Below are 12,574 nucleotides of genomic sequence, written 5' to 3'. Positions count from 1 at the left end.
ACTAAAAAAACAACCCTCATAAAGGTGAGCTGAGAAGCAGTGTGGTATAGTATATAACATTATCCATTGTACCACCTGGGAGTCCATTTATCAGCTTTGTAAAGATAAGCAAATATTTAAACTCATAGTGACCCAAGACAACTAAGACTAAAAATACAAATAGTGGAGGGAGTTTCCACTTTCCAAGAGGAGTTCCTTCATCACTTAAATCATAAGGTCAACAACAAAAAATGTGATAAATATATCAGATGACTTGTGGTAACAAAGCAGAATTCAGATTATTTTAAGCTCCACCTATTTTAAAGACAATTATTTCTTTCCTGGAAGATTATATCAAATTCACTGAATAAAGTCATCTCAAAGGGGTGTTTATAGTTTTTTGAATACTTTGTAAATTAGGTATATGCCTATTTCAGCTAACAAAATATTTGTCATACCCATTCAGTATACAAAAAAGTAAGATAATCTGAATAAGAAAAAGACTGTTAAAGTAAACAAGATACAATATTAAAGTACATGCAAAAATGGTGCTTTAAGTTTTTGCCTTATTTTGAATTCCCCTTAGCCCAGTACTTAGCAAATGAGAAACAATAAATGCTCAATGATTGAATGAAAAAGATATATCAAAATTGTAAATAAAGGATTTTATTTTAGGATAAAAGGGGGGAGCTTAAAATGCCTAAACTGAGAAGGAAGGGATCCTACACAAATTTCCTTTTGAATTCCTGAAAACAAAATAGTGAATTAAGTATCTTCTTTATAAGCTTTCAATGCTAGGCATTCATAGACCAGGCAGTTGCGTCTAAGAATGAGCCTGCCTTTTAGATTGGCCACTTCTTTAGAGAAATAAAGAGGTAGCATTTCAACTATGAGTAAATATAATTGCATTTTAAGGTTAATGCTCACCCTATAATTTTTTGGGAACAATAGCATATCTAGGTGGTAGACAGTGCCTGAAAGTTAGATGAACAAACTTAGAAATTACTAATATTACATAAGAGGTCTTTAAAAAATTGTAATTTTTTTATTCTTGAGAATTATTTTTACTATATTAAAAAGGACTTATATTGGGGTGGCTAGGTGGCGCAGTGGATAGAACACTGGCCTTGGAGTCAGGTGTACCTGAGTTCAAATCTGGCCTCAGACACTTAATAATTACCTAGCCATGTGGCCTTGGGCAAGCCACTTAACCCCATTGCCTTGAAAAATCTAAAGAATAAAAAAAAATGGACTTATATATTCCCAAGCCACAATAAATATTAAAAAGAGTTTCAAGGAAAACATTTGGAAATTCCTCAGCTGAAAACTAATGCCTGAACTCTAGGTATGGACTACCTTTATTCAAGGCATGCAAAACATGTAATTAGCAGTTGCTATTTTTTTTTTTACTGAAAAACAAGTACTTTTACTTCCATCATCTTTTTTCTTTTCTTTCTTTAAAAGATACAGACAAACAACCTGGAAGCACTCTTCAAAGGAAAAGTAAGAAAATGCCTAATAAATAAATCAAAAGAGGCAATGACAGGACATGATCAAATAAATGGACAGTGTTCTATTGTGTAATCATATAGAACTTGGTCTCTAAGGTTCTAGAATTAAGCTGCTCTTGAATGAAAAAGAAATAGAGATTCCTTTGAGTGGAAGGGGGGGGGGGAAAGACTATGAATACACACATAGCCCAAACTACAAATACTTTTCTGAAATGTGAAGAATGGAAGTTGTAATAAGTGATGGTAGCTGCTAATATCAAGGTTGAAAAGAGGTATTAAGAATGATGCTTATATTTAATGAAGAAAAGAACAGAAAAAGATAACATCAGTGCAGAATGTGAGAGCTAATTTAATTGGAATGTCAACTCATGTATTGTCTTTTGGCCTAGCAATCTCCATCCATTCAATCATAGAATAAAAGTTGTTTCACTTCCTAAAAGGTAAATGATTTGGATCTGTTCTGCAGGCATTACAACAGTGAAAATAACACTGGTTTTGGAGTTAGAAGACTTGGCAAATTTGCCTCTTATTAGCAGTGGGTTTGGTCAAATCACAATCTCTCTGGGCCTCAGGTTCCTCTAAGGACTTTAAGGTTCTTTCTAGCTTTAAATGTATGATCCTATACTTTCAGTAATTTAACCTAGATATTTGACTTCTATTTGTCATGAATGCCTGTTCTAAAGTAAGTTCATTAGGTAAGTCAATGTATACTATCACATTAATTACTTATACTAGAGATGATTACAAGGTCAAAGTTCAAGTAACAAAAATGACAAATGTGGTGACAGAAAGATGAGTCTAATGAAAAGTCCAAACAATAAGATTCAATGGACTTATAAATCTTTACAAATCCTAAGGAATGATTTTATTCCCTTTATCATAAGGAAGGCAACCAGACAACCATGACAGAAATGTGTAGTTAGATGATTTATGAGATCATAGCTATTAATATTGAAAAAGGTTCAATTCTATGTCAAGATAATGCATATGAAAGTGTTGGACCTCGAAGTTCTTTTTCCCTTGTATGTATAAGAAGTCTTCCATACAAGAAGCCCAATCACCCCAGAGGATACACCAAATGTACCATACCATGGCCCATTTCTGTCTGGGCATAAGTGCCAATAATCTCCAGGTTCCAGGCTGGCATGAAGAAACGTTCCTGCTGCTCCTGGGTTGCCTGGTGAAGTAATGTGGGCAAAAACATGCCCAAGTGAAGGTCCAGAGGCTCAGGACGCCCACGATGTACAAAGCTGTGAAGGCATGCCAATGATGGGCATGAGGATCATCAGATGCAAAAGATTCATCAATTTGGGAAGACAAATTAAAGGAAGGAGACAAAAAAGATCTTTTGTAAGTAAGAATCAAGTGTGTAAATTTTAGTAGAGATTTGGAGCACTGTACATTTCTATCAATTTAGAAATTTAGGTTATTTTTCTTTTTATAAGCTTATAAAATACATACTTTCTAAGGCTTCTTAAATATGAACTACAAAATTACTTTCTTTGGGATCAATGACTACTCACAGAAAATCATCTCATGTATCAAGTAAGAAAGATCCTTAAATTAAATAAAAATTTTAAGGAATCAATTCCATGTTACTTTACATGGAACAGAGAGTCGAAGGAGAGGGTTTGGAAACCTATATGGAACCTTTAATGGCACTGCCATGTCAGGCAGCTATTCTGGTCTTTGTCCCAACTAGTGAACAAAAGAAGTCACTCCTACGAAGAAAGCCATTTTTAGACCAGCTTTTCTAGCCTAGTATCTTTTTAAAAGTTTGAACATAAAAGTCCCAGGACAGATCGCTGTCACAATTAAATTAAAAAACAAAAAACAAACAAAAAACCCCCAAACCAAGAAAACCCAACACCCTACCACATTTTTTCATAAAGATGTAATTATTCTCTTCTGAGCTAACACAGAAACAGACAGTGCTCTTCATCCCAATCATTTATTCATTAAATCAAAGTTAGATCCAATAAAGAAAATGATAAATACATTTAAAGAGAAAATGAAAAGTCTTCATTTGTGATTATATTAAGTTAATTCCAAACAAATTTTCTGACATTTGTTTTTCATTAAAAATTTCTAGTAATCTGAGAATGCTATGGAAGATTTTGACAGGTCCTTACAGTTGGAATGAATTCCATCAGCACAACCCCATAATGCAAGTGGTTATTGAGTCTGAATGCTCCTGTATTTTTAAAAAATTTTTTGGGGGCATTTTGCCATTTGTAGTTATGAATTTATCTTTGTGAAACCTTTATTATGCCATTCTGAAAAATGTTTAATACTGATTTTAAAAAAGTTTTCCATTTCAGGACAGCTAAGTGGTACAGTGAATAGAGCACTGGTCCTGGAGTCAAGAGAACCTAAGTTCAAATCTGGTTTCAGACACTAGATACTTACTAGCTGTGTGATCCTGGACAAAGTCACATTGCCTTGCAAAAAAAAATTTAAAAATTTTCCAATTCTAACTATTTCAAAGCTTTATGCAGGGGGTGACCTGTGCCCCCCAACTGCTTTGGTGAGAAGCTACAGAGAAAAGACACAGGCAGGCAATGCAAGAGAGCATTCTGTTTATTGTCCAGGGAGTCAGAATATTTAAAGATAAAAAAACCCCAAAAGTATGTAATCAAAAATGCAAGCTTGTGAGAATAGTACCTTTTGATATAGTCACAGACCTCTGGGCATGTCTTGGGTACAGGATTTGTTTCATCTAACTCAGTATTGGTCTTTGCACCTGAATAACTGTGTATAATATTTTCAAGCATATTTTCTTTCCAAGTTGGATACTCCCTCCATCTCTGGGTCTCTTATCTAGCATTGCATAAATCTTCAGGGTTCGTGGAGAACTGTAATGGAGCCATCTTTGAGCATGTATCACACAAAAACAGGTGCCAGCTAAGACATGTCCTGGATCTCGGATTCACACTCCTGCCCTAGTTCTCTACACTATACATTAGGAAACAACAATCCAATAGGAATTAAACAACAATAAAAAATTCCTTCTAAAGTTTTAAAGAGGGCTCAGACACCCGGCCACCAACTCTTTTACACATCTTTACCACATTTTGGTTTCACATAGCTTTAACTCCATCACCAACATTTCTCTCCCATCCCATCTGTACACTTAGAAAACTCATCATTATAGAGATTTCATCAATTTGGGTATGTACACCTCATTTGGACCCTCAGTAGCCTCTGCCATTCTGATTGGAGGGCTAGGCAAACAAACAAATAAACCAAGCCCAACTTCTCCCCACAGTCCCTATTTAAAGAGCCCTACAGAGTTCTCTTTAAGAAAGATATTTTAAGAGATCACCTAATCCAGTGACTCACTTGACAGACAAGAAAAATGAGGTTAAATAGCTTCCTTTAACTCATACCAGTAGCTGGATCTAGGATTACCACCTAATCAATAAATAACATACCAAATATACTCTGTGCCAGCCACTGTGCCTAAGGGCTGTAGGCACAAAGACAAAAATAATTTAACAGCTGCAAGAAGCTTGCATTCTGACTTTTATAAATTAAAATATATAAAGAAAAATACAAAGTTGTTAAAAGGGGAACTACTTTTGTCAAGATAACTATTTCACATTACAGGGACAGTTATTATGACAAAAATCCAAATGTGCTGCAAAAACAATGTTCAAAAATATGCTGCTTTCTACAGTGCACTATCTTTCTGGCAGGAGAATATAAGTTGTATGTTTCAACTTCATTCATTCTGAGCTGTGGCTTATAATTGCATTTGATAAGCTTTAAAAAAATATTTAAAAGAATATAGGTTCAAGCAAAAGGAAAAAAGATGCATGCTCAGTCTTTAAAAACAGGTACTCAAGGGGCGGCTAGGTGGCGCAGTGGATAAAGCACTGGCCCCGGAGTCAGGAGTACCTGGGTTCAAATCCTATCTCAAACACAATAATTACCTAGCTGTGTGGCCTTGGGCAAGCCACTTAACCCCATTTGCCTTGCAAAAACCTAAAAAACCCCACAAAAAACAGGTACTTGGAATTGAATGCCAAAGGTAGAAAGAAACTTTATGAACAACCTAGGCAGGTAACAAGCATAAGGAATTCAGGGAAACATTGGAAAACTTGTATAAATTAATGTAGACTAAAACAACAAAATAAATAGAAAAATGAATTATTATCTACAATTATTGTTTTTTTGTTATCCATGATTATTGTTCACAAAAACAACATCAAAAGATACTGTATAACTCTTAAATATCAATCTCAGAATCCCAAAAAAACTGTAGAATTTTCTGAGTAGAAAATTTTTGGCACAAAAGGAGATTTATTCATTGTGGCCTGGAAAAAGTTTTTATTCAGAAACATTAATTTCATACTGATGGAAATCATTGTAGAAAAGTCATGAGACCTTGTAATGAACTCATCCTACAGTTTTAATTTTTTTTTGTAGTCATTTCTTAGTCATGTAACCCCAATTGGGGTTTTACTGGCAGAGATATTGCCATTTCCTTCTCCAGTTCATTTTACAGATGAGGAAACTGAGGTAAACAGGGCGAAGTGACTTGACTTGCCCATAGTCACACTACAGTAAGGGAGGAAAGTTAGACAGATGAGTGTTCCTAACTCTAAGTCTGGCACTCTATCCATTGCATCACTTATGATGACCAGTTTTTTAAATTGATTATCCTTTAAATGCTCTTTCAAAATTATACTTCAGTTTTATTTTGTCATGGTATTCAAACTCCTAAGTGCAAAACAACAACAAAAACAAATGATTACATCAAAATCCTGGGGGGAAAAAAATGAACCAGAAGACCTTTGCAAAATAAAGTACAAATCCCCTCCAAAGACAAGTTAGCTCCTTGCTACAATGTGAAGATGGCTCAAAAGTTAATGATCCTTTCTTTACCTTCCTAACTCCCCAATATATAGTTAGTAGGCAACTGGAAATAAGGTGGCTCAAATGGTCTTTAGGTCTAAATCCTAGAGAATCTGTATTTAAAGTATTTAAACAAAAAGGTCAACATTAATAAAGAAGCAGTAGGCCATCAACTTATCTTTAATTTGTTGATAGATTTTGTTAGGACACATTTTCCAATATGGTAGTAATATGAAACTTTGCTTTTGACCTGACTTTTGCTGTATGTATCTCTACCCTGACTTAATTTACAGCTTCAAGGTCACTGAAAATATTTTTCTTTTGGCCTTTTCTTCACCTACCATTACTTCATGAATATATTCCCATGTTTTGCTGATTTCTTATTATTTGTCATTCCTCACAGTATTAAACTACACTTTGAGTACTATACAAGGTGTTCAAAATTTTCCTTATCTTTGGGAACTTGTTTCCAGCTTCTTATGACCACAAATAATGTGCTATAAATGCTTCTGTAAATGTCTTTTTCCATCAATCACCTTCATGGAATAGAGTCCCAAATAGTGAAATCAACGAGAAAAATTTGGTAACTTTCATTACATAATTCCAAATTATGTTCTAAAATGTCTGGAAACATTCATAGGTCTACAATTGGGATTTAGTAAGGTTATCTTCCCAAAACCATTTTACACCAAGTTTTCCCATCTTTTAGACTATTTGCTAAGTTTGATGACTCCCAATGGTGTTTAATTCAAATTCCTAATTACTAGTGTTTTTCAAACATTCTTTTCTTGGTGAGTTACTGATAGTTTGTAATTCTTCTTTTACAAACTGTTCATATCCTTTAAGCCATTTGTCTACTGGGAAATGACTTAAAGATTTTCTGTTTTAGTAAAGCTTTTAAGTTTTATTTAATTTGAATATCTATAATTGTAAAAAGTTATTCTGTTGTCTGATTACAATTTTTTCCTTATTCAAATTAATTGAAGATACTATTTACAAAGTATGGAATTTTATAGTCAGAATATTTATTCATTTGTAATTTAACATTGTAAAGAATAACAACTCTGACAGACATCAAAACTCCAATGAAATGAACACCATAAATGTAAAAAAAAAAAGATGAAATAATCATGTGTCTGGAACCTAAATATTTTTAACAAGTTTCTTTTATAAAGACCTTATTTATATTCAAGAAACTGATTTAGATGTCAAAGAACAAGAACCATGATCCAACAGAGTTTTATGAACAAGCAACTTTCCAAGGAAGAAATCCAAGCAATTAACCACCATATAAATATGCTACAAATCACTAATAATTAGACATGTAAATTAAAACAACACTGAAATTCCATCTCACTCATTAAATTGGCAAATATGACAAAAAAGGAGAATGAACAAACACTTAAGCAAAGGAAATAGGCACACTGGACACATTGTTAATGGAACTGTGAATTGGTACATCTATTCTGAAAAACAATTTGAATTGTGCTCAAAGTCTCTAAACTTGGGGCAGCTAGGTGGCAAATAAACCCCCAAAACATTTTACTAAACTGAGTATACCCTTTGACCTAGAGATACCACTACTAAATCTATACTTCAGAGAGATTAAAAAAAAAAAAGGAACCCATAAACACAAAATATTTATAGTAGTGCTTTCTTTAGGACCAAAAAACTAGAAACTGGGGGGGGGGGGGTTGGTCACCTCTTTGGTAATGGTTAATGAAACTAATGGTACATGAATGGAATAGAATATTATTATACTATAAGAATGACCAATAAGATGAAAACCAAGAAGTATAGGAACGATTCTTACAATTCACACAGAAGTAGAACCAAGAAAACACCTTATTCCAAATATCATAATAAGTTACAAATGGAAGAATGTTTTAAAATAAAAAAGTTTTATGTGTCTTCATCTGTAACATGACATGAAAATTTGTTTTGCATGACTTAATATGTATAATTGATGTCCTACTGCTTGTCTTCTCAAGGGGTGAAGGAAGGGAGAAAGAAAATTTGGAACTCAAATTTTTTTTTAATTTTTTTTTTTTTGCAAGGCAATGGGGTTAAAGTGGCTTGCCCAAGGCCACACAGCTAGGTAATTATTAAGTGTCTGAGGCTGGATTTGAACTCCAGGGCCGGTGCTCTATCCACTGCGCCACCTAGCTGCTCTCAAAATTTTTAAAAATGAATGTTAAAATGTTTTTTCATGTAATTGGGAACGATTTAACAAAATAAATAAAAATATATTAAAATAAAAAACACAGCAAACACAGCATAAAGACAGCAGAATGAAAGGTTTTACCAGACAAGGGATTAAAGATTTCAATGTATAAGATAGCCAACTTCATTTATGTAAAATGAAAAGTCTTGTAATATAAACAATATAGTTGAATTAAGAACACTGTTTATGAATAACAACAATTCATAATTCAAAACAATTCCATTAAAGTATAATATCCAAAATCTATAGAAAATTGACATATCTATAAAATCCATAGTCATTCCTTAGAAGAAAAGTGATAAATAACTATTTTTTTTTATCATTCTTTTTGGTTTTATAACATATTTTGAAAAATAAATTTTTATTGATTCTTTTGTTTTAACATGGTCTAAATTTCTCCTTGCATCCTTCCTCTCCCCTCTTAGAGAACAATCCCATAACAAAGTTTTTAAGGGAAAACAAGGGGGAAAATCAGTTAATACAAAAAAAAATCTCATAATATATGCAATATTCCCCATCTTCTGGATCCTCCACCTCTACAAAGATATGGTGACAGCTATCTTTCTTGGTTCCCATCTTTGTGACAAGCTTGTTCTTGTAATTTTGCAACAGTTATTTTCTTTTTTTAAAAATTTGCTTTTGCAAAGGCAATGGGATTAAGTGACATGCCCATGGTCACACAGCTAGGTATTAAGTGACTGAGGCTGGATTTGAACTCAAGTTCTCTTGATTCCAGGGCTGGTGCTCTATCCACTGCATCACCTAGTTGCCCCCTGAAACATTTATTTTCAATGATTTGTCACTGGGATATAGACCAAGCAGTGATACTGCTGGATCAAAGTGTATGCACAGTTTTATAACCTGGTGGGCATAGTTGCTAATTGCTCTCTAGTGCTCTCCAAGAGCATTAGTGTCCCAGTTTTCCCATGTTCCCTCCAACATCCAACATTTTCCTTTTTTTTGTCATATTAGTCACTTTGAATCAGTAGCAATGCAGTCTCACCCTATAGGTAAGTAACTGAAAAAATCATGTCTTTCTTTTTGAAGCCAGAAGTTGACCATGAATACTAAGAAAAAAAAAAAACTTAATCCAAATAGTAAATCAGAGGTTCCTAATTGGGACTCTATATTCTGTTAAAATACTTTTGCAAGAGGAACACACTTAAAAATTCCCAGTTAAAATAACATATACAAAATATTTAATTCTAGAAACAATCTGAAATATTATAAATTTGAATAAAATTATGTCTTAAAAATGTTCTGTAAATCTCATTTAATCCTCAAAAAAACCTAGAAGGTATTACTGTTATCATCATCCCAATTTTACAGTTGAGGAAACAGGCATTAAGTGGCTTGACAATGTCATAAATATCTAACTGTCATCATGAATTGTGGAATTATCAGCATTCAGACGCTATCATTGCAGAGCTGGATAGTCTTATAGAGAAAACAGAAATGACACCAAATACAACAAATACAGGAGAAGCAGACAGACTGGACCAAGCTGAAAATTCCTTTCAATGACCAACTTGCCAAACTGAGGTATCTCAGAGTCTCTCTGCGGATGCATGATAGACACTGTGTTAGAACAGAGCCCTCAAGATTACATTTTGCCCTTTTAACAAATCAAATACATTTTTATGTACAACTGAAATAAAGTTTAGCAGCTCTGAATCTAAGTAACTTCATCTTTTATTACTGTTCCCAAATTAAGTGCAACGTATTGTCCTTCATTTTGAAGACCAGTGGTATCAAGGGTAGTAGTAATAGCTTGATTACAGTGTATAATGGGTTTAAATAAGGCAGAGTTATACAAACTAGTCAGCCTCATTTTTTCTTCCATCATCATAAAAATCCAGTGGCAAGACAAAAGTCAAATTAGACTGAATAGCCCAGGATGCAGTGGATGACCTTAGCATCTCTGATGTTTATGACTAAAGCTCTGTTTCTGGTACCTGTTTAATGGTCTTTGGGGCAAACTGCTCTCATCTGTCCATTTTACCAGGGGATAGACACATGCTGGGGATAGACATCCCCCTAACTCACTGACAGGTTAGAAGCCTATCAGTTACCTTGAACCTGTTTTAGTTTGCCTTCCAAGAAGGTTAACCAGGATATAGTTGATAAAGCATGCTACATCTTCTTGGATATACAGGTGCAAGTTGAGTGACAGGTGGGGGACACCAAAGGTGTATTATATCTGAAGAAATCCCTCCCCCTTTTATTGTCCTATTCCATTTCTTTAATGTAATTATCTGTACCATATTCACCTATATCCTATCTGTGCAGATGTTTCTTAGGTGCATTTAATAGTCTGTTAACCTATATCACTGATATCTTTAAAGTAAATTATTTTTCTATATTTCTTTGGTGGTGTCAATCAGAAAAGAGAAAGTACTTTCCTGATTTTTTGAGGGGGATGTGAATAATCTCTGTATTTTACTAATTGACCTGTATCTGAATTATTTGTGTGAATCTCCTTTATTTTGCAAGGTAAAAGTCTCTTGACTATCAAACTATTCCAGAGTTTTTCTTTCAGGTACCACAACACCACAAACAATAAATAAGGTGAGTAGATATTGTCTTGACTGTAGAAATACCATTTTCAAAGGTCTGCCAGTTCTCTTTTCAAGGAGACCTTTCATATGTATATTTATAATATTCATAGAGATTTTATAGGAATGAGGAAGTAGCAATGTGGACAGATAGTGACCCCGGTCTTCTTGACTGCCATACACACACCCAGGGATATTTCTTCCAATCATTTTGGGATCTTCCCCTAATCAGATCTACTCTATGAGATTAATATGTCAGTCAATTGTAAGAACTCAATACATGAAAACCTGGAGTAGGAAAACAAAATATTTCATAACTAAAATTGGGAATACAACAGTATAGAGAAGAATGAGAATAATTAACTTGGATCAATAAATATCGATAAAAGCAAACTTCAATGACTTAAACATTTAAAAAAGCTATTATAACAGAATTATCTATTTTTTCTAGTCATGGAAACAGAAAAATTTATGTCTATTTTACAACCAGAAGATACCAGAGACAAGACAGATATGTTTAAATACATAAAATACTTTCAAAAGCTTACATGATGAAAAAGAAAAAGATCAATAGAATGTGAAAATGCCGAATGTAAGTATCAGAACCTTACTATTCAAAATAAATAAAGGACTGGAACAAATCTATTAAGTCAATATTTAGATTGTAATAGATAGCCAAAACAAGTAAGTTTCAAAGACTCGGAGAAGAAATGTGTGGCCCAGTTAATTATTGAAAGCTAAATTAAAACAATTTTCAGTTGGCATTATTCAAAAACTAAATTGACAAATAAAAGATTTTAAAGTCCAGTGATGATGAAGTTGTCAGAAAATTAGTATACATATAGGTGGCACTATAAAATCTGATTGAGTTTTTCTTAATAGCAATCTAGCAACATGTAACAAAAGCAATAAAATTATAATTCCAGGAAACAATTCAGAAGGGAAAAAATTATAATCTGTACATCAATGTTTCTAGCAATGCTACTCAGAAGAGTAAAAAAATGGAAACAGAAAAACATCAACACTAGGGTTATGGTCAAGTATATCATAATAAACAGGCATTCTGTTAGTCTTTATATTGTTTCCATGGTATACACTGGATCAACTATACTTATAGCACAAACTTTAGTGAATACTAATTTTTTGTTTTTTTTTGCAAGGCAGTAAGGTTGAGTGACTTGCCCGAGATTATACAGTTAAGTATTACATATCTGTAAAATTTTATTTTTTAAAAACATTCACGCAGTGGATAGAGCACCGGCCCTGGAGTCAGGAGTACCTGAGTTCAAATGTGACCTCAGACACTTAATAATGACCTAGTTGTCTGGCCTTGGGCAAGTCACTTAACCCCATTGCAAAAACTAAAAAAACAAACAAACAAACAAACCATTCAGAAGCCGCTCCAAGATATGCAGACTCATGGGAAAAAACTTTGAGGTTAGAAA

At 33.6% G+C, this 12,574-nt stretch overlaps 1 protein-coding gene across 3 annotated transcripts in view; it reads right to left on the bottom strand.

The window, feature by feature from the left end:
- The window catches only part of ACOX1 (acyl-CoA oxidase 1), a 46,593-nt gene that overhangs the window by 25,186 nt on the left and 8,833 nt on the right, over nt 1-12,574 (bottom strand). For 2 of the 3 annotated variants that reach the window (XM_074224538.1, XM_074224539.1), the window contains one exon: nt 2,580-2,740. The exons of the other annotated variant lie outside the window; for it this stretch is intronic. In XM_074224538.1, coding sequence (XP_074080639.1) covers nt 2,580-2,740 — 161 coding nt within the window. The remainder of the gene's footprint in view (nt 1-2,579; nt 2,741-12,574) is intronic. 3 annotated transcript variants of the gene reach the window in all.

This window comes from Macrotis lagotis, chromosome 2, assembly GCF_037893015.1.
Source record: "Macrotis lagotis isolate mMagLag1 chromosome 2, bilby.v1.9.chrom.fasta, whole genome shotgun sequence".
NCBI lineage: Eukaryota > Metazoa > Chordata > Mammalia > Peramelemorphia > Peramelidae > Macrotis > Macrotis lagotis.
Note: the sequence above shows the minus strand (reverse complement) of the source record. Positions and strands in the feature narration are given on the sequence as shown.